At 43.2% G+C, this 23523-nt stretch overlaps 2 protein-coding genes and 1 long non-coding RNA gene across 3 annotated transcripts in view; 2 read left to right on the top strand and 1 right to left on the bottom strand.

Moving 5' to 3' along the window:
- LOC148863857 (protein ESMERALDA 1-like) overlaps positions 1–1259 on the top strand; it is a 90472-nt gene extending 89213 nt beyond the window's left edge. Inside the window, exon 10 of the mRNA XM_088976666.1 lies at positions 821–1259. Coding sequence (XP_088832792.1) covers positions 821–950 — 130 coding nt within the window. The 3' untranslated portion in view covers positions 951–1259. The remainder of the gene's footprint in view (positions 1–820) is intronic.
- Positions 1260–2174: 915 nt separating this feature from the next.
- LOC148863856 (thaumatin-like protein) lies at positions 2175–3832 on the top strand. Its single transcript, XM_088976662.1, has 2 exons — positions 2175–2626; positions 2882–3832. Exons 1-2 carry the CDS (start codon positions 2560–2562, stop codon positions 3559–3561), a joined length of 747 nt encoding a protein of 248 aa, XP_088832788.1. The 5' UTR covers positions 2175–2559; the 3' UTR covers positions 3562–3832.
- Positions 3833–18490: 14658 nt separating this feature from the next.
- On the bottom strand, positions 18491–23523 carry LOC148863855 (uncharacterized). Its single transcript, XR_016109628.1, has 2 exons — positions 19076–23523; positions 18491–18999 (listed from the first exon to the last, which is right to left on the bottom strand). It is a non-coding gene; the product is annotated as an uncharacterized LOC148863855 (long non-coding RNA).

The raw sequence follows: 23523 nt of genomic DNA, 5'->3' as shown, positions 1-23523 counted from the left end.
CTGGAGTATCTACGTCTCTTCTGGTCTTTCCCAACAACTACAAAAGAATGGTCATCGTGGTCGTGGTATTAGCAGAATAACCATGTCTGCCATGTTTTAAAATTTTGAAAAATAATTAGGGACAAAATAGACATTTATGCACTTCCGTCAAGAGATAACAACACTGCCCTATTTTTCCATCACAGTATGACTGTATGAGTGGTGAAATGGACATTTGTGTACTTCTGTCAAGAGATACAGCAATGTCCTGTTTCTAGAAAACCCATACCATGTAAGTGCAGTCTCCACCCCATAGACACTTATTTTGTTCCCTGTCCCCACCAACAAATAACCCAGTTGGTGGGGTTTCTGGCTGATTGTAGGGGATCAAATCCTTCACCCTTTCAAATTTTAACAAAAACCTAACCCAAATCTTCCAAATGTATACCTTAAGCTATCCCCATTATATAGCCCATTAGGGTTAAGTACTCCTTAACCCAATACAAAATTCTGAGTGACAGCCTCTTATAGTCTATTAATAGCCCTTTCCTATAAAACACATCCTATCCGTAAATTTGATATCAATTCACGGTCAGCATTCATCCCCACTACAAAATTCTGCTCTGGACTGATCAGTCATTCTCCTTAAAATATAAAATATTAAAAAAAAAAACCAAAAAAAAGGGACCAAGCTACATAGCAACATCTGGTACAAATGCCACGAGACTGTAAATGTAAACATTCAGGCATTAAATGAGAATGTGGGTCGGTATTTAGAATCCATGCATTTACAATAGTTCCGCCTATGAAGAGCTTTGTCCTAATTATGAATATCCTCCAGACAAGGGATCCTTCCCTTCACTTCCTCTGAAAGCCCATATGCTCTGAATGTGGCCCACTTCAACACAAGGCTAGATGATGATCCTGATCCACATGGTTGTGCTTTATTACATGTGATGTACGTCCTTTGATTGGAAGCCACTGAGGTCTGAGGGTTTCTCACTTGCACATGGACATTGGACCTTTGTAAGAAAAAGTCGGCATTTATTCCTCTTAAATTATTTCTTTTATGGATAAATTTTGCAAGCCTTTTTATTTCTTTTTTTGCTTAATGGCATATGGACATGGTACTAGTAACGTGACATGAACTCTGTACAATAACTATAATTTATTTTTCCCTGATCAACTTGTGCTCTCATTTATTAACAACAGATCTATATACCTTCATCACATGTACATATATTTAATTAGTTTAATTAATTACCCTAAAAGTTTATAGATCTCTGTGTATTCATTAGACGACAACTATGCCAATGAAATCTCTGCATCCCAAGTTTGATAGCTCGGGAAGTGTGAGAGTAGGGCTTTCGGATTGGTTTTCTTTCTTTCTTTTTTTTTTTTTTCTTATTTGTTTGTTTCATGGAGCTAAAGGCCTAAAGGCTAAAAGATATGCGATTGGCCTGATGGCTTTAAAGTTTAAACACCTTCAGTACACAGTCCACCGACATATGCATCAATCTGGACCCTCCATTTTCTGGGCCTTTTGCTCAACACAAAAAGTTAATTGGTGGGCCGTGCCCAGTTACAGTGCTTACCGCCATTGTGTTTTATAGCTTTATCTTTTGTCATGGTTAATGCCTTAATGGATGCTTGGCTGTATCCAGTATAAACGCATGTATGTTGAAAAGAGGAAAACTTTTAAGTTTTAACACTGTTACAGTTTTGACCAGTGGTATAAGTGCAAGAGCTTCAATTGGGCCAACTTCAACCCCAGCCCAACTCGAAAAAATGGGATCGAGTTGGGTTGAGTTGAAGAATTGAAGATAGTATTGAAAATTGCCAGTTTAATATAGAACCGGAGAAGGTTCCAACCCGGCTGGGGTTGCCCAAATTAAGGGTATTTTATTATGAAATATTATCGCATACAAGTTGAGTTGCCCAAATTGAATGGGTTCGGTTCGAATGAGGGTATTGATTCAACCCGATCCAACCCGGCTCTGAAGAAGTCTGACACGGTGTGTGATTCCATTGAGTCATTGGCATGTGAATCGAATATTATTTTTTTGAATGCAGACACAGCCTTCCCCACTGTCATTCTGACAGCATCGATAATGGTGAGTTTTGTCATGATCACAGTCCCAAAGTCTGACTCCTATCGGCATTTCTCTCTCTTCTTAAAGATGAGATTTGAGAGAGATGGAGGAGAGAGCCGAGGTGAGGTGAAGTGGTGAACCCTTTTTGTTCCCTCCATTTCTCATCTTTTTTATTAGCCTTTCCCCCATTTCTTCATCCTTTTTAAAGTTCTAATCTTTTATCTTTTATCACTCCCAAGGGCAGGACGCAGAGGGACTCTCTCTCTCTCTCCCTCAGTCCTCCCACCAATCCAAACACCCACTTCCCCCTTCCCCCCTTGGCCGGTTGGCCCTTCTCTTTTATTTATAAATCTATATATGAAATGAAAACCACTCTAGTCTAATCTACAGACAGAGAGACTGAGAGACAGACACAACACCAAAGAAAGATAACCTTTCTCCTCCAATTGCCTGAACTCAGTCCTTCAGCATCGCTGTTCAGCCATATATGGAAGTGATGCTGAGAACTCTCCTTGCTTTGCTCTTTTCCGCTCTTATCTTCTGCTACATTTCAGGTACTCTTCTTTTCTCACAATGTCTCTACTATATACTTAGATGTCTCATCATTTCTTTCATTTCAACTCTGTAACTGGGTTCTTGTTAATGAAACATTAACACGAGAAAATGTGCTGCTTGTGCATCTGGGTCTTGTCACACATCTTATTTCTTTAAAATCTGTCTTTAATTGTATTATGCTAGAAAGAGCAGCTAATAACAAGATATGTTTATCTAAATTCTTAATTTTATATATGGTGGTGTTGTATGAACAGTAGTAGAGGTCTCAGCAACCACAATTGCACTCTACAATAAATGCTCGCATCCAGTATGGCCAGGCATTCAACCAAGCGCAGGCAAGCCCATCCTTGCTCGGGGCGGCTTTAGACTCAACCCCAACCAAGCCTACTCCCTCAAAATCCCCGCCGGTTGGTCCGGCCGCATCTGGGGCCGTCAAGATTGCTACTTCGACGGATCCGGCAGGGGCCACTGCGCCACCGGCGACTGTGGCGGGGCTCTTTACTGCAATGGTGTGGGTGGGGCACCTCCAGCCACCCTGGCGGAGATAACACTGGGCGAGCAAGATTTCTACGACGTCAGCCTTGTAGACGGCTACAACCTGGCCATCTCCATCACCCCATTTAGAGGAAAAGGGAAATGCAGCTACGCGGGCTGTGTCAGCGATCTGAATCTGATGTGCCCAGTGGGGTTGCAGGTGAGGTCTCACGATAACCGACGAGTGGTGGCGTGTAAGAGCGCCTGCTTTGCATTCCAGTCTCCCAAATACTGTTGCACCGGGACTTACGGCAACCCACTGTCATGCAAGCCCACTGCATACTCAAGGATCTTCAAGACTGCTTGTCCCAAGGCTTATTCCTACGCCTACGATGACCCAACTAGCATTGCCACTTGCAGCGGTGGGAGCTACCTAGTCACTTTTTGTCCTCACCGTTAGTCATCCTCCAATCCAATTCCAATACACTACTGATGCCATGAAGACACTAATTTTCCTTTTTAGCTTGGTTTTATTTACTCTAATAGCTATATTATATATGAAGCCATGCGTGCTGAATTTGATCAATATTTTTACTTTTAGTCTAGACTAGACTCTAGAGTAGATTCTTATACTTCCTTAATTAATTCAGACATTATTATAGATGTATTTGAGTAGAGTAATAGCCTCTATTACTCCCTTTTACTAGTGGGTATTATAATTATCATCTCCACTTCCACTTGTTTCAGTACTCTAATATTACTTAGCTTATAATGATCAGTGATGAAAGAATTATGTGTTCATTTACCTAGCTGATTGAGTGTAATCGATAGCTTATAAAACATCCCTGGCCCATCATGTATTCGATCTGATGGCATTAATCCAACGGCTGAAAGGGCTTTTGTAGAATAGCTACCCAAAACATGGGTTGATTCTTTCCCTGTGGCAGGCTAAGGCAGGTCAGGAAGGGTGGTGGTGTGACGTGCGAGCAACAGCTGGTGGGCATGTCAGATGAATCATGTGATGGGGCCGGGTTCCTGAGATCTAACAGTGTGGAGTGTGGACAGAGGTGAGGTGAGAACTGAGGACTGAGGAGGTGGGTGGGTGAGTGTGCTTTGGGATGACAGCATCGACGACTGTCTATCCTCACAGTGAAGTCACAATGGGTTTGGGTGGTGGGTGAGGAGGGTTGAGACTTTTCAGAGCATCCAATGTCGATTCCTAGCTAGCTAGGCAGGACAAATTGACCATCTGACTCCGATCGAGTGCAGTAACAAATAACAATGTAGAAGCCCAGTTACCCAAGCAAGTTTATTTTTTGTTAGGTTCACCATTCATGAGCAAGGTGTAGGGAGGGCCATTACCAATTTACCATTACGGGTTTCAACTCTCAAGGAGGAGTTACTAATAAGACCGTGAAATGAAACATGGCCGAAGATTTACTTTTAAATGGTGGAGATGTGATCTGGGTCGGTCTGAAGCCATTAACTTGTCATTTGTCTCATTTTAGGAATTGGGACCCACCATTGAATGGACCCCAATGGCAAACATGGCTATGTAGGTTTGGTTTGGTTTTGATACTTGTGGTAATTGGTAGGTCATATATGGAGCTGGAAGTCTGGACTCTGGAATATGGGGCAGGAATTAAGGCATTGAGTGGAGGTCCAACAATCAACATCCATCTGCCTGTGCCCTCAACCTAAAAAGTCAAAATCCCCCCCTATTTGAAACATAGGCCAAGAAGCATCTAATGAAGGTCCTACAACAATCTTGTTTACTTGGGCACTAAACCAGCCGTTCCGGATCCCTGATGAGTTTGGATCTTCTGATCACAGAATGCTGGACACATCCTGTGCAAAATACACTCCAGTTTGTATCTGATGGCCACATCCTGTGCACAAGATAGTGAAGACACTACAATGAATAACAATATCAAGTACAAAGACATTACCCATGTACAACTATAGGGTCTTATAGTCAGTAGATCTACTAGATACAGGCTCAATTTATTTTTACCCTCTCCCCTTCACCTACAACTAAATACGGGTAAAATCCTATATGCGGTATCACAAAATACACAGTTACACATTATAGAAGAATCAGGAATGGGGTAGAGTAGGGTGCACATGAGGTGAGGCCCATTAACCATCCCTTTCATCTGAGGGATGCTAAGTGATCATCTTGGTTATTGGGTTATTGACTAACAAAAAGGTGTTATTTTTATTTTTTTAGTGTAAATTATATAGCAAGACGGTCTACTTTACCATGCCTATTCTTACTCCATTACCCCTACCCTGCATTCTTGTTGATTCTCTACTTTCCCCTTCCTACCACTCTCATTAAGCCATGTCACCGTTCTTAATCCAACTATCTAAAAATATCTTAGAATCTCTTTCCGTATCTCTTCTAAGCCATTATGAATATATCATATTACCCCACTCCTCTATCAATTCCTAAAATCTCTCCCCAATCTATGCCCAATCTCTCATTTAAAATATTCATATTAATTAATAAATAGTTAAACATGATTAATATTTAATCCAACCCATATTCAATGAGTATTTAATAGTGTTATTACCAAAAGTTGATAAATATGATTAGTAAATTATCAAAAATTAATAAATATTGTTATTATTTAACTCATCATGATTTTTTAAAGTATTTTGGGTAAATACTATTATATTCAAGTTAATTAACAACATTCTATATAAATTGAAAACTCTTTAACTAATTTATATAAAATTGAGAGTTATATTTAACAATTATCAAAAAGTATGAATTTTTAGTTATTGCTATTATTATAGTTAATAACCGAATGCAGATGGGGGAATAAAATATTATAATGTTGGAAAATGTAATTATTAATGAACTTATATTGGAAAATAAAGATATAAAATTTTGGAAATTAAAAGATATAAAATTTTTGAGAGTATTTAAAATGTATTAAATAATTATTGAAAAATATTGGAATATTTTGGAAAATTTTTACATTTTATAGATTTTGGAAAACTTTTGAAAACTTATGTAATTTTCATTGTAAATTATTAAAGATAAATGAGTATAGGAAAGGGAAAACTATAATTTAAACCATTAATTACACAAATTATTAAGATAAATTAGTATAATATTGGAAAGAGGAAATTATTTATTAGTTTATATTAGAAAATATAAGATAAATTAGTGTCATTTTGTAAGTAAACCATTTAAAAGAAAATAAATTATTTAATAACAATTTTAAAATAAATTTGAATAAATTTTCAAAATAATGCAAATGTAATAATTTTTCCAAAATTTTCATAAAATTATAGTTTTGAAAATTATAGACAATTTAGTGTACTTTTAGAAATTTACCATGTGGCTAATACTCGGTATATCATTTTGATCATTTTTTTCATCAAATTGAATACTTGATTGACGAGGAGTAGGTGCATTCATCTTACACTAAAGACGAAAGGAAATTCGAGGATTCTCTGTCCCTAACAAGGAGTGGGTGCCTTGCCTTGAACCCGCTTAACACTAGAGACAAGGTTGGGACGGGGTAGAGTGTCTTGACTACGGGGTGGGGACAAGGATGGGGTGCGCTGCTTTGAATCCACCCCGTTGCAATTACTGTACAATTGTTAATTGTTAGAAAAATTAATAAAAATGTTAGTTTTTGTAATTATTTTTATTTATTTAAAGTCAATCAAAATTTCACTTAAAAATAATGAAAATAATAAAAGTTATTAAAATTACTACAAATGATTAATAATATTAAATTTATTAAAAAAATATTTGTTCATATTAAATTCACAATAATTATTTTTTGTAAATCAATATTAAATGAAAAATATAATTATTAATTAAATATTAACAATAACTTTGAATACTTTTAATTAATTAACAACAAAATTTGATTATTAATTATCAATTAATTAATAATAAATAAAATTATTTAATTTTTCAGATTTTCCCATGCATCACACAGGTCCCCGTATATATATATATAATATATAGACTCCTGTCACCGTTTGGACAAGGGGATAGATTTTTCTAACTTTAGGAATGTTTTTTCTTTACCCATTAATATCACTAAAGGCGACACTTTCATCCAAAATCTTTTTACCAAAGATCTAGATTATTGAATTTGTGCGTTCAGATCAGTCAATAAATCTTAGAAATCTTAGTGGTGTTCAAATAGTTTTAATTTACAAATAATCTTGGTCATGGAACTATTACATAGCTAACTATCCTGCTATGTATCCTCCGAAGCATTCAATAAAATTCTCCTTTTTTTTACCAAAAAAAATAATAAAATGATTTGGACCATCAAAGTAATCTTTCAATACTATTAATTTTGACCATCCAAATAATAAAAGTATCGATACGTATCGGCCTGTATCAGCCCGTATCAATTGATATGTATTGTGCTGGTGACTTCCCAATATGCCCCTATAGGAATTGTATCAGGTCAGCCATTGGCTCAGAAAAAAACCACCGACACTGGTCGATACACCAGTAGGGCGTATTGGCCCGTGTTGATATTTAGAACTTTATAATCAACACAAAAGTACAGAAGCTATCAAAATTTTAGGCCTAACTCAACTAATCAATCCTGGCCATCCAAGTGGTATACCAAGATTTCTTGGGGATAGTATCTCCCTGATTTCTGTGTTCAATTACATAATTGTGTTGGATTTTGCATTTGATACCTGGGTTTGGGTCAATGGAGTTGAAATCAACCAATTGGGGTTGTATGGAATTAGTATCATATAGAGGTCAATGGAAGGTTTGATTTTCTTTAACTGTGACATTTTATAAGTGAATTTCATTATTGTTGGGTCAGATTATTGATCTCAGCGACAGTCTACATGGCTCTAAAATTGTCATAAAAGAACACTTTTCGATTTAATGATCCATTGGTTGAATTAAGGGGGCGTTCTATTTTTTGGGATTTTAAGAGGGGGAAAATTAGTCAATGGAATTTTGGTTTTCATTGACCAAGAATTTCATATTCATTTTTCATATTTATGTGGGGATCAGGGAAAGTTTATTTTTTTGCATATCATTTATCTGGGTATACCTATCTCCTAGGTGGATAAATAACTTTTTCACCTGAGGAGAAATTTGTTAATACTTGAATGGGATAAAAACGTCCTTTTAATAATAGATTTTTATGGATAAAATTGTCATTATCTTATTTTCTTGGGAAATAAAAGAACATGGATAAATTTACTTACTCAGTTAAGTATTTCCCAAGAAAATTTACCCAGATAATTGCAGTTACCTAGGTAAATAACTTACCGAAAAAATAACAGGCCTAAATGATTGATTTTTTTGGTGGAGAGATTCCTAGTGGATAATTATAATGTTTGGGGTCTGATTGGATTTCTAGGGGTTGTATGCCTCAATTTTAGAATTGAGCCTAATCTCAACTCCATAAAATGCAGTTTGTGGGTTTAAGGCCTAAGGACAATGGGTTTATTTTGAGGCGTCATTTTTATCTTTGCGTCGAATCTTTTGAGGGAATCTAGGGTTGTTTGAAGAATTGGAAGGTTTTGGGTTTAAGGGTTTTGACTTTGAGATGGGTTTAAGCACCCAATAAAATTTGAGTTAAGGCTGCAAACAGATCGGATCGGATTCAGCAAGAGCATATCCGATCTGTTAAGAAAATTGGATTGATCCGAATCCAATAAGGATTCGTTGGAATTTTAAAAGCATGAATTCGAATTCGATTCGATTAAAATTATATTTATATTATAATATATTATATCGATGAATGGGGGACAATGAACCTCAAATCAAAAACTTTGTATACTTAAAAAGCACAGGTAAACTAGCAGCATCTCAGGAACATTTATTTCCCCATGAATTAGATACCATATGCGAAGAGTATATGCTATCGGGAGAAACGAGATTAAATGCAAAAAGCTCTCAACATTTACAAATTTACATCACACCTCACCTCTGTGTGATAACATATGGTAAGAGTATGTCCCATTTCACCAATGGGAAGAGCACATCTCAAATTCTGAGATTTGGGCTGGGTTCACTCTGTATTAATAGATTTTTCTAAGTTCTGAATCCGAGTCTAGCCCGATAATTGGGTCTACAATGGGCCCGACCCCAGCCCTCATAAAAAGCCTAAAGCCTGGGTCTGGGCCTGAGTTCAAAATTTTGACCATACTGTTACTATTGCTGAAGCGGTTGAAGAGAGAGAGAGAGAGAGAGAGAGAGAGAGAAATTATAAAGAAAAGAATAAAAAATGTATATTTTAAAATTTAAATATATATTTTAATAAATATTGTATTATTTATATTATTTATATAATATATAAAATACACATTATATATTTTATAAAATATATAATGTTGAGTTGGGCCGGGCCGGGCTTTTTTGACAAATTCCCAGCCCGGCCCGAAACACAATCGAGCTTATTGTATTAGGCCCGAGGTCAGGCCCACGGGCCTAATTACATGACCAAGTCTGATCGGGGTCAATTATTGCCTATTGGTGATTGATTGGACAGTTCAACTATTTGAGTCAATGATGATTCAAAAATACTATTGAGATTGGCCTCCGTGTGGGCAAACCTGTGCCCATACTGTTCCTTTTCAACCTTGCATTGGGAATCTCTGTGAAATAAAACATATAAATACAGAGATACTCCCAATTCAAGGTAGTAAAAACTGCTAAAACGGGCTTTGCCCTAACTTTCCCACTGAGATTGGCCTCCATCAGGGCAAACCTGATGAATACATCTTAAGGATTTTATAATAGATAATGACTATATAAAAGAAGCTGGGTACTGATACATCTTAAGGAGTAATAGGCATGAAAACTACAATCGGTAAATCTAAAGAGGTTGGTGGAAAACACAATTCACCTTTTGTGTTTATGATTCAGAAATTCCGTTGGACGTAAATAGCTCAGGGGATTTATCGCCATCATATCCGGTGACGACACTGCCAGAGCTACAACAAGATTTGAAAGTCTAGGTGAACCAGAACATAAAGGCAACCTTAATGGTGAATCCAGAACTAGTAAAATCTTACATTAACAAATTTAAAAATTCATTAATAGAGGTGGTGCTGGTTTTTGGCTTTTTTTGGTGTTCTTGCATCACCATTGAGCATTGAGCGTGTATACTGATTGCAGAAGACTTATTTTGTTAGAGAATAAAAGTCTATTGAGGGATCTCACCTAACAGTTTAACCACGGTTTCTTGAGATGGTATCATAACCTGTTTGACCAAATAGTCTAATTTTCGATCCTCATTAACTCTAATATAATTAATTAAATTTCAACATAATGTGTGAGTGGATCTATTCTCGTTCATGCTTCAAGCCCAATGGTCTTGGGCGTGATCTTTTCTGTGAATGTTAGAAAATAAAAATCTATTCAGGAACTTCCCCTAACAGATTAAAACTTTTAGGTTGAATAGTTACTATCTATACTGTTGGTAGGTTTTATTCTTTTCAAGAATTTAGATCTGATTTATATCTATTTGTTTTTAGACAGGCTAAAAGAAAAGAAAAAAAAAAAAAAAAACAAAGACGTCTGGTGATCGAATTGCGAACGACTTTGGTACTGTGGTGAATTTTTGTTCCAACTGGTTACGAAACATGTCATGCTGAATACATCTTATTTTAGTGTGGCATATTTTGGAACCAGTAATTCTTGGTTCTGGAATACAAAATAACACCAGTTTTTGACAACCATTGTTTCTCCTCTTCTATAACAAACCATACTTTATTGCTTGGTTCAATACATTTCAGTTGATAACCAATACATTTTAAACCCCAATATTTTGAAACACAAAACACCACACCATCAAAGAGTGTGATCTGTTCCAAAATGCACAATTTCAAACACATGTGAAATACATACAGAACACCAATACATTTCCAACATTTTATTATACACACATACATATATATACATAACATATATATATATATATATATATATATATATATATATATATATATATATATTAATATATATGTAAATACATACATGTATTGCATTTATGAATATTTATATGACAGAAATATAAAAAATTTCTATTTAAGAAATTAAATCATTGATATTAAATAGATTCATATAACTTTTTAATAGACAGGCATGATTAACCAACTCCAGCCCATGCTTTGGCCCAACCCAAGTATGTCAAATTTCCATTTGGGCTAGACCTGGATTGAAACATTGGACTTGACCTCGGTTTGGGGCCTTCTTCCAACTTGCACCACTACCTTATAGAGTTTTGTAGATTTTGGATAAAGTAAAAGGGGCTATAGGGTAGGTGAGAATCACATGGGCCAAGGTTTTTTTTGGGTAAATTTTTTAAACTATCCATTGGCTAACTCTATCTTTACTATTTGAAAATTGGCTTAAGCTATTCTTACTATTTTTGAAAATTGACTAATCCTTATGTTTCATTAACGTTCGTAAACGGAGATTTCTCCCTCTCCTCAAATCTGAGTATCTCTTAAATCTCATATCTGGGTTCCACCGAGTTCGCACAACTACTGTTTCTCGGCTTTCAAGTCAGAACCAGTGGATACTGCCCAAGAATCCCTGCCCAATCCTCACTGAGCCCAGTTTGCTTAGGATTGCTTAGACTTCAGAGAAGAAGAGAATGGCTTTGCACCTCATGCTCTGATTCTTCTTCAAACCCTACAACCCATGTGATGAAGGATGATTTGACCCAACTTATGAAACGGTGATACATGGACACTGAATCAGCACAAGCGACAGCTCAGCATTGTAACCTGGTATGACCAAGTGACGGGCCTACAAAGCAGCTCCCTACATTGAAGCTCGTGAAAGGAGTTCGCAGTGAGCACGAACCCCGGGCTCCCCGAGGTACCTTTGAAGAGATACTTCGAGGTGATTTTAGCTCGCGAGCTAAAGTCATTAGCTCCTCTGAGCTCTCAAGTGGACAAGCCATCCTCGGGGCCAATTCTACTAAGGGTAACCCTGGAGTATTCCAAGTTCGCTATAGAATAGCTCGCGAATGGCCCGCACGAGCACGCCCCAAAAGCTTCCAACTGACAAATCGTACCGGTCAGACTGCGCCATATCCCTTACTGACTGCGCAGCCCCAGTCCTTTCGGCAGTCTGCATCCACGTCTCACAGCATGCAAGGGCATGCCTGTCACTCCGGAGACATGTCATTCACCTGGGCGAGACGTACGCCACAACGGCCACCTGCGCAGCCGTGGCAGGAGCCTAGTGGCAGTTATGCCTGACCTGACGTAAATGTCCCCATAAAAAGCCCTCAGGGCAGAAGATAAACTTTTTCTTGAGACCTCTAATCTCTCAAGTATAGTGAGAACGCGCTATCTGCACTCTTAGCCTTCATCTCTTTCTTGCTTCTCCTACATAGTACTAACTTAAGCATCGGAGTATCCCCACCGGGTAAACTCCCCGGGGATTCTTCTTCTTCCTCATCTCAGGTACCTTCCAGGAGCCACGTGAGTGCCAGCTAGGAGTGACCAGATCGCGCTACATCATTTGGCACCGTCTGTGGGAAACGCTTCGAAAAGCCTTTCTCTAAACTTCCACATCTTTTTACTCTCCAAAAACTCAACGCTCATGGCTTCCTCTAGCAACATCGGACGAAGCGCGAAGATGAATAACTCCACGGAACAGCCCCAGCTCCCTACTGTTTGTATCGGACAGTTCACCGTCCCCCTCTCAATGGACGGGATCCCAAGTTTGAATGTGCCTCTTGCAGGGGCACCCGTCATTGCTCCACTCCCTACCACAGTCGGAACAACCTTCACTGAACCCTCGGTTGTGCCCTCAGTGGCCAGCCCGAACCAGTTGGAAGATTTGGTGTAGTGCATGCGGGCCATGCAGGCTCAAATGCAATAGTTTCAGCAGTTTCAGATCTATCAACAACACGTGCTACACCAGGTCTCTCAGTACCAGTATTAGTAGCAATTTCCCCTGCTGCCGCAACCTCAGCTTCAGCAATCGCAACTCCCTCCTCGGCACCCAGCCTCACAGCAAGCTAGGTCCCACAGTCAAGAGGAGCACCTTTCCTGCCAAGGAGTCAGGCCTCCTCCCGCAGCAGACAGGGAAGGCCGGCCACTCCAGCCTCGCCACGGGAGGTCAGGTCGGAAGGACCCCAGCTTGCCAAACCCACATCGTCTTAGCCCTCCAAGCCCGATACCCCATTCTTAGAGAACCGGTTCAAGATTCTGGCCGTAGGCTCCAAGTAGGAGCCCTCTGTCCGTAGCCATCACCAGCGGCCTGAGCTGCTTCCTGCACACACCATTCCTGATAGTACAGAGGTGAGCAGCACGAATGTCGAGCCCGCCAAGTAGAGACGACGCCGCCGAGCTCGCCGGTCTGCCCCCATTCTTTCAGTTCAATCCCCCTATCTTCCGAGCTCCTGGCAGTCCCAATGCCTAAAGACTTTAAGCTCCCCCCTCTTGACAAGTACGACGAGTCGTTCGACCCAAATGATTACGTAGATGCCTTCCAATCGCAGATGCACCTGGCAAGAGCGAGCGAGACGTGCATGTGTGTGGCCTTCTCCACCACTTTTAGAGCAGCCCGTACGTAGTAACGGAACTTGGCACCAGGGTCGATAAGAAGTTGGGCGTAGTCCGCGCAAGCCTTCATGTCCCACTTCGTCACCAGCAAGCGGTGTCCATGAACTAAAGAGAGTCTCCTTAGCATAGTGCAAAGAGAGGGAGAGTCCATCCAAGGCTACGTCAAGCGGTTCAATGACGCTTGTATGCAAACGCGTACTTGTCGACTCAGGCATGAGGCCGCCCGAGAAGAGCATAACCCTCCAAAGCGGCCGAGGACAGAAGAGTAGAACCCTCCAAAGCGACCGAGGACAGAAGAGCCAATTTTCTTCACAGAAGATGGTGCGCGAGGGGTTCACTACCCCCACTATGACGCACTTGTGATAAAGTTGAGGATCAACGACTTCGAGGTCAAACGCGTACTTGTCGACTCAGGCAGTTCGGTCGACATCCTCTTTAAAGCTACGTTCGACCAACTTCAGCTACAGAGAAGTGACCTGAAGTCTGCGGACACTCCTTTCGTGGGATTCAGCGAAGAAGAAGTCCGACCCCTTGGGAAAATAACAGTACCTGTGGAAGTCAGCACATGGTCTTGCGTGGTCAGATTCAAACACGATTTCCTGGTGGCCGTGACCCCCTCCCCCTACAATGCCATAATCGGTCGGCCGATCACCCATGTCCTACGAGTGGTGGTCTCCACCTACCAATTGTCTATGAAGTTCCCAACAGACTTCGGTGTGGGGGTAGCGCGGGGTGATCAACTTGAGTCCCGTAAGTGCTACGTCGCCACCCTGAAGGGAAAGACCAATGTGGCTGACGACCTCGAACTGGAGTGGCCTACGGAGCAAAGTAAGGAACGAGCCGCGCCCGTGGAAGAAACAGTCGTAGTTCCGACCTCAGCAGCCAACCCAGCTCGGATGCTTTAGATTGGTGCTTCCGTCCAAGAGCCTCTATGATCCTAACTAGTAAGCTTCTTACTCCAAATTTTAGAAATTTTTGCATGGTCCGCGGCAAAGATGCCCAGTATAGACCCCGAACTCATGACTCACAAGCTGAATATTGATCCTGTAGTTAGGCCCGTTAGACAGAAGAAGCGCAACCTAGCCATAGAGCAGTGGAAAGCGGTCGACGAGGAGGTCAAGAAGCTCCTCGCAGCTGACTTCATAAGAGAAGTCCACTACCCTAGTTGGGTAGCCAACCCCGTCCAGGTAAAGAAGGCCAACGGCAAGTGGCGCATGTGCGTCCACTACACCGACCTAAATTGGGCTTGCCCAAAAGACTGCTTCCCACTCCCTAGAATTGACCGCTTGGTGGACGCGACCTCAGGGCACGAGTTGCTAAGTTTCTTGGACGCCTATTCGGGCTATAATCAAATCAAGATGGACACAGCGGACGAATAAAAGACTGCCTTCATCACGGAGTTCAGTCAATACTGTTACAAGGTTATGCCCTTCGGCTTGAAAAACGTAGGGGCAATCTTTCAAAGGCTTGTAAATAAGTTGTTTGCGCCACTAATTGGCAGAAAAGTAGAATGTTATGTAGACGTCATGGTCGTCAAAACCCAATTCTCACATGAATTAATACAAGACCTTCATTCTGTTTTTGAAATTTTGCACAAGTTTAATATAAGGCTGAACCCAAACAAGTGTGTATTCGATGTGACCTTGGGCAAGTTCCTAGGATACATCATTAACCGGCGTGGCATTGAGGCCAATCCGGACAAAATTAAGGTCATCTTAGATATGAGACCACCCCGGAAATTGAAGGAGGTTCAAAGGTTGAATGGCCGCATAGCCGCCCTGAGCCGCTTCATGTCCAAATCGGCGAACCGCTATCTGCCGTTCTTTAAGGCAATTAAGAGCAAAGGGTTTGAATGGACCCAAGACTGTCAGCTCACGTTTGACGAGATCAAGAAGTACCTCGCTAGTGTGTCGATCTTAACCCGGCCCAAAGAGGGCGATATTCTAGAACTGTACCTCTCAGCAAGCGACGAGGTAGTCACTTCGGTACTAATAAAAGAAGTAGATCAGGTTCAACGACCCATCTATTATGTTAGTAAAGTGTTGCAGGGGGCAGAAACAAGATACCCAGAGATAGAAAAGCTAGCGTACGCACTGGTAATTGCAGCTCGGAAGCTCCGCCCGTACTTCCAAGCTCATACTGTTATTGTTCTCACTGATAAACCTCTGAAGCAAGACTTACTTAACCCCAAGGTCTCTGGTCGGTTGACGAAGTGCGCCATTGAGCTCAGCGAGTATGACCTCCAATACAAGCCGCAAACTACCATTAAGGCCCAAGCCTTAGCAGATTACATAGTCGAATGCACCTTCAGCCCCGAAGTCCCCAGGACGGTTGAGCACGAGGCTCCCAGCTCGGATGAGCCCGACGCTCCCAGGCCGATCGAGTCTGAACCCCATGAGACAGCAACCAGTGTGGCATCTCTCCTAGTTCGGCCAAGCGCGGGCTGTGATGAGGAGCCCTAGATCATTCACGTAGATGGCTCCTCGAACCAACAGGGCAACGGAGTCGGAATGGTTCTGCACGACCTAAGTGGCACGAAACTAGAGTACGCGCTACGCTTCGAGTTCGCGGCATCTAACAATGAAACGGAGTATGGGGTGTTGATAGTCGGACTAGCTCTAGTCAGAGAAGTGAAAGCCAAGCACATCGTTATCTACAACGACTCCTAGCTCGTGGTCAACCAGGTCACCAATAAGTACAAAGCTCGTGAGCCGACCATGATAGCCTACTTAGCCAAAGTCAAAGAGGCCCTGCTCGACTTCCGATTACACTTTATCAGAAAAATCCCAAGGTTGGAGAACGCTGAGGCCAATGCTCTGTCCAGGTTAGCCAGCACCAGCGACATCACCATGAGAATCGTGTATATAGAGAACTTGTCTCAGCCTAGCATTCTCAGGGGGGCAGAGGAGGTCGCTCCCGTCGTTCAAGCAGAGCCGAGCTGGATTAACCCACTCGCAAGCTTCCTGCTACATGGGACCCTTCCCACAGATTGCAACGCAGCCAGAAGGGTGCAGCGCCAGGCAGCCAAATACGTCATGATTGACGAACGGCTGTACAGGAGATCCTACACGCTCCCCTATCTGCGTTGCTTGCGACCTACCGAAGCCGAGCTCGTACTCCGCAAGATTCATGAGGGGTTGTGCGGTGGGTACCTAGGGGCAGGGCCCTCGCCTAGAAGGCACTCCGACAGGGATATTATTGGCCAACAATGAAAGCAGACGCCATCGAGCTCGTGAGGAAATGTGACAAATACCAGAGGCCTGCCAATATTCACTACCAACCCGTTGCCGACCTCAAGTATCTCACCAGCCTGTGGCCCTTCGCACAATTGCGCATCGATCTACTCGGGCCATTCCCACCGACAACGGGTGGGAGGAAGTTTTTTAGTAGTAGCAGTGGACTACTTCACCAAGTGGGTAGAAGTTGAACCCCTTGTAACAATCACAGCCTGTAGCGTCCAAAACTTCATTTGGAAGAACATCATGTGCCGCTTCGGATTACCTCGTGTATTAATTTCTGGCAATTGCAGGCAGTTCGAGGACATCAAATTTCAAGACTGGTGCTAAGACATGGGAATCCAATAGAATTTTACTTCAGTCGCGCACCCTCAAGTAAATGGTCAGGCAGAAGTCACGAACAGAGCCAACCTCCGCGGACTGAAAGCACGGCTAGACCGGGCTAAAGGGTTGTGGGCAGATGAGTTACCTAACGTCCTATGGGCTTACCAAACCACGGAGAAGACCGCCACGGGAGAAACACCCTTCAATCTCCCCTACGGCACCGAAGTAGTGATCCCTGCAGAGATCGAGGCGCCTACGCTGCGACTAGAAGCATACAGTGATTAGACGAATGAAGACGAGCTCCGTACTAACCTCGATCTACTCGACGAAGTAAGGGACCTCGCGTATATCAGGACTGTAGCCTACCAGCAGAGAGTAGCTCGGTACTATAACGCCAGGGTCAAGAAGCGAAACCTTCGCGTTGGCGACCTGCTTCTTCGAAAGGTTATGGTACCTGAGCCCGACGCTGGCAAGCTTGGGTCTAACTGGAAAGGACCTTACTGAGTGAAACGAGTACTCGGGGAAGGAACGTATGAGCTCGAGACCCTCGAAGGGAAGCAAGTATCTTGGGCATGAAATATTGTCAACTTAAGACGATACTATCTGTAACAACTGAGTAGGCCACGAGCCACCCCCAAAGCCTAAGGGCCAAAATGCCGAGCTAACACGATTTCGGCACAATAAGATCTAGTCACCTCTAAGGCATGGATGAACTTTAAAAGTGAAGTATAAATCACTCCCAGAGCCTAAGGGCCAAAATGCCGAGCTAACACGATCTCGGCACAATCTTCATGACATGGATGAACTTCAAGAGAAGAGTGTAAACAGCTCGGGCTTAAACCCCACCAAGCATAGTTTGTTCTAGTACGATGATCGAACTAGAGAATAACCAACGAGCATATAGTTCGGGCACACGTGGTAATCACTTTGTCGTGCACCATAAAGATGCCATAAATGGTTTAAGGAGAAGTTCGAGGTAACAATTATCGAGGAGTTCTACTTCGGGTACGTAGCCCTAATAGCTTGGGTGTTGAGATCGCCTTAGCAAAGATAAAGAGAGCACATCATACTTGGAAGGAAAAAGGGAGAACTTTCATTGTCATTTAAAAAAAAAAAAAAAAAGAGAGGAAAAAAATAACAATGCAATAACTGAGCTAAACAGCCCGGGAAATTCTGACTATCACAGGGCACAACCGCCCAACCAAAGACTTGTGAAAGACCGGGTTTACGGCACACGGAAGCCACCAGAAGTCCAGAGAAACACCGCTGTAGGGATCCGCCTCCTCATCCTCTGGGGAGTCAGGCTCCTCTTCCTCCGCTTGGTCCGTCGTCCCAGGAGACAGACCCTTCATTGTAATGCCATCAAGGTTGAGTCCGGAGAACTTCTTCCGAACCAGCCACCGGCAAAGCTTAAACCCAGAGCGGTACGAACCCGAACCATATTCCGCCTGGGAGTCTTTAAAATCTCATACCGTTTTCTCTCGTTCAACCTCCACCATTTGATCAAAGTTTCGAGTTCAATTTAGAAGAGTGGACTCTAAGTCCCACACCTACTACCTGAGGAGCTCCCTCTCTGCCGCCATCCTCGACGATTCCTCCCTGTAGCGTGCGCTCTCTTCAGAAAGCCAGACGATTTGAGCCTCCTGGTCGTGGACGAGCAGCTCTTGAGACTCACTCCCCTTGCGAGTGTGATGGAGCTCGCCCTGGAGCTTCTTGTTAGCAGCCCGCTGGTCGAGGGCGTCGACATGATGGACGCGCATCTAGAGAGCAATGGCATGGATGGCAGAATTCACCTGCCAACAGAAGAGAAGATCAGAGTACAGCGGAGAGGAGCAAAACAAGAGAAGAAAAGGGAAAGGAGTCACTTACCACCGTGCAGTGGGTAGAGTCGAACGCGGCGAGGTCCCCGGGCTCCATATTCCCCTACTGAGTGATCTCATCGTTGGTAATCGCCTTCTGGCTCCTCCGGTGAGCCACGAGGTAATCGTTTACCCCTTCCCATTTCCCCACTGGGAAATGGGGGTAAGGGCGTGGCTGGAGGGGATTACAGGGAGCCTCCCCCGGCTAAGGGAGCTCGTCCCCCCCGAGGTTAATCCCACTAGTCCCCTCGGGTGGGGGCACCGGAGTCTCGGGTGAAGGGAGGGTAAAACCGGCTCGACAGACCCGAACTCAGTACTTCTTGAAGGGGGCGTCTGGTCGGGGCGCGTTCTCTTTGCATGGCGCCTCTGACTACTTGAGAGAAGGCGGCGCGAATCAGCACTGGACATGATGGCTGCCAAGAAGAGCATCAGTGTTAGTCCAACAAGAATGAAATATATGCATGCGAATGTGGGTATGACATCGTTATAGAAACCACGCGACCTAGAAAGACAACCTACCCAAGCTCAGGCTGGCCTGCATGAGCTTCTCCTCGGCCAAGTAGTCTGAGCAAAGGAAGCCTACCGATGCCTAGGACATCATCGTTTTCTGAGTTTTAGGGTCTAGCTCGGCCCCGGGGTCTTGGATGGCGCCCCTCCAAGCAATTGGGAAGGGCCACCCCTCAAGGTTACGGACCACAAATTAATCCCGCTTCTAGGCGGGAATCTTATTCGACAGCTCGTATAAGAGCTTATAGCCAAGACAGGGAGAGAGGTAATAAAAGTGCCTCTCCGGAGGAACCCCAGGAGCAGCGTTCTTTATACAAAGGATAGAGGCAAAAATATCAAGGTTCAAATGAAGGCAATACTCGTAACACATGGATATAGTATGTTTCGAATGACATTGGGATGAAGCTGGTCAATGGTGACGTTAAAGTGATTTAACACCTCCACTATCAAGGGGTGCAGGGGGAGACGCAAGCCAGCCTCGAGTTGTTCTTGAAAGATTACTATGTCATTGAGACCATGCTCCCAAGGGAAGTTTCTAGTAGGGAGGCTGTAAATCATGTCTCTAGGGAGGCGAAAGTAGCGGATCAGAAACCTGAGTCTCTCCGCTATCATTAGGGAAGGTCCAAAGGTGTCAGGCTCCCTCCCCCTAGAAGTAGACGCTATGTCGCCGGAGGCCTCCCGAGCCTCTGGGATCTGCTCACAGGCTTTCCCCAAGCTCGAGGGAGCATCGTCGTCCTGTCTATCGCCCCTGTGGTAGGTATGGTATGAGTACCCAGACATGGCTGACGGCGATTGGGACTCACCAGAAGAGATGGAACGAAGCAAACTGAGGAATTCGAGTAGACTAGGTGAAGTGCGCGACCGCAAAATCCGAAGAGAGCAAGATGGTGTGGGAGAAAGTGAGGCCCAAGGGGCCCCCCTATTTATAGTCTCCACCCTTCCAAGTTGACGGTCCAGATCAAGGCCAATCCAATGGCCTGCGGGCACCCTTGCCGCACGCCTTCTGAAAATCAAAGGAGATTGGTGACACGTCTTCCGTAATTAAGGTAATTGCAGCCGCACGACGTTCGAAGTTAAAAGCAACCTCAGCACATTTTCGAAATCCGAAAAGTCAAAAAATCTCTTGATTCCCGCAAATGCATTTAATGTGGACAGTCAATCAAGTTTGAATTTCCGTCAAATCAGTCCATCGCACTTCATAAACTCCCTGCACTAAGGCAATACTCTTACCCCGGGGAGTGGGGGTAATTGATGAAGAATGATTTGACCCAACCTATAAAACGGTGACACATGGACACTGAATCAGCACGAGCGACAGTTCAACGTTGTAACCTGGTACGACCAAGTGATGGGCCTACAAAGCAGCTCGCTACATTGTAGCTCGCAAAAGGAGTTCGCCGCAAGCACAAACCCCGAACTCCCCGAGGTACCTTTGAAGAGATACTCCGAGGCGATTTTAGCTCGCGAGCTAATGTCATTAGCTCGTTCGAGCTCCCAAGCGGACAAGCCATCCCCATGGCCAATTCTACTAAGGGTAACCCTGAGTGTTCCAAGTTCGATACAGAATAGCTCGCAAATGACCCGCACGAGCACGCCCCAGAAGATTCCGACTGACAGACCATACCGGTCAGACTGCGCCATATCCCTTACTAACAGCACAACCCTAGTCCTTTCGATAGTCTGCGTCCACGTCTCACAGCATGCAAGGGCATGCCTATTACTCCGAAGACGTGTCATTCACCCAGGCGAGACGTACGCCACAACGGCCACCTGCATAGCCTTGGCAGGTAACGGATGTGGCAGGAGCTCAGTGGCGATTATGCCCGACCTGACGTAAATATCCTCATAAAAAGCCCTCAGGGCAGAAGAAAAACTTCTTCTTGAGACCTCTAATCTCTCAAGTATAGTGAGAACGCACTATCTACACTCTTAGCCTTCATCTCCCTCTTGATTCTCCTATATAGTACTAACTTAAACATCTGAGTATCTCCCAATAAACTCCCTGGGATTTTTCTTCTTCCTCATCTCAATTACCTTCCAAGAGCCACGTGAGTACCGGCTAAGAATAACCGGATTGCGCTACGCATCATGGCATCGTCGGAGACGGAAAGAGTGACACGGAGATGAGGGATCTCTGCAACAAAACCTGCAACCCCTGCACCCCATGGCGTGAACAACCCTTCCTCTTCTTCTTCTTCTCTTCACCCCTACAACCCATGGCATCACGGCATCGTCCGCGACGGAAAGAGGGAGACGGAGAGGAGGATGTCTACAACAAAACCTACAACCCATGGCATGAACAAACCCTTCCTCTTCTTCTTCTCATCACCCCTGCAACCCCTGCAAACCAAACTTCTCTTCACCCAATCGTTGGGGTCGGGTTCAGCTCCACCACCGTCGTCAGCTCCGCCACCGCCACCGCCATCGTCGTCTACGTATTTTTCATTTTTAGCTTCAGCAAGACACGACTCTCTTTGGGCTTTGGATTAAAAACTGCTGAGATGCCGCATGTGCCACTGTAACAGCAACTAACAACCACTATAACAGCTCCGCCACTGTCGTCTACATCGACCCCCTCCGGCACCGGCACCTTCGTGGCAAGATTAGCAGTAGGTTGGAGATTGTTTGAAGGACTTGGGCCGTATCCACTGTCTCCTCTTTTCTCTTTCTTTGTTCTTGTGTTCCGTTGAGATTACTTACAGCCGAATTGATGAAGAAAGAGTTCTAATGGAAACACGGAAGCTCTTTCTAGCATATCCGCTCAGGAGCTCTTCTCTGGTTCCCGGTGTTTATTTCGCTTTTTGTTTTTCTGGGTGGTATAGTTGATTTTTGATGGAGACAATACTGGCTCTGATTTGCTACAAAGTGATGGAAAAGATGGAATATTCCTAAAATATTCCACTTTCCCATGCTTGTTTTGCGAGACGCACGGAAATGGGATGGGAAAATAGGGGAACGCACTTTCTCAAAAACTGGGATTCAGGGTCGCACAAAAACAGTACGACCCCGGTGAGAAAATAAAGGGAAAGAGTATCGGGCTTGCTTGTTAAAAGAGTTTGTTGTCTGTCTTCTCCACTTCCTCTGCCCAATGGCAACGTCCAAGCTTCCGGTGATATTTTCAGATAGACGGTTGTCTCCTTGTTACCTTTTCAACAGTTTTTAATTCTTCTTTATTTTTTGAGCTCCAAAACCCAAATAGATATATGGTGCAATCACAGTGGGCCTGGCTGCCATGGTTTCCGACAACCAATGCGCTCTCTCTCTCTCTCTCTCTTCAGAGTTTGATTTCCTTCTACCATTTTACTTCGATTTCTCGAAAAAACAGAGCACTGTTCTTCTCTTCAACTCTCCATCTCTTACTCTATGTTATCTCCCCTGTCTACGACATGGATATTACTGTTATTCTAATACAATGATTTCCACCAAATGTTTCCAAACACCACTATCGTTCCTTTGGTTAAAATTGTGATTTTCATAAATTATTTCCAAATGCACTCAACTCATTCTGATAATTAATTACTATCAGAATTTATCCAATTATATAACAAACAGATGCCCTTCAATTGTAACAGATACAATGTTCAAGCCCAGAAACCAATAAACGAATCCCAACTTTGGCAAGCCAGTAGTGCTGAAGCCCACCTTTAAATCTCCTCTAAACCTGAAAAACTGCAATCACCCACCATATGTTCGACCAAATTCCCTGTCAAACACCAAGCACAGTCTCATCCAAGCCCATCTCACCCGTCGTGGTCCCTGTCATCTAATTTGGAGCCTATGGGCACTTGAAATCACTACAGGAAGAAAAATAATTTATGAATCATGATACTATATGACAAAGTGGGTTAAAGTGTCTTCTCACAAATCCCATTTCATGGATAGCAATGGTCCGTTGTTATTTGAAAAATTATGGATTCAATGAGAGTTTGAAACTTTTTAGAGGGACAATTG

The sequence above is a fragment of the Nelumbo lutea genome, chromosome 3 (genome assembly GCF_056320005.1).
Source record: "Nelumbo lutea isolate HS-2025 chromosome 3, American lotus-T2T, whole genome shotgun sequence".
Classification (NCBI taxonomy): Eukaryota; Viridiplantae; Streptophyta; class Magnoliopsida; order Proteales; family Nelumbonaceae; genus Nelumbo; species Nelumbo lutea.
The sequence above is the reverse complement of the archived record's forward strand: the minus strand, read 5'-3'. Positions and strand labels throughout refer to the sequence as shown.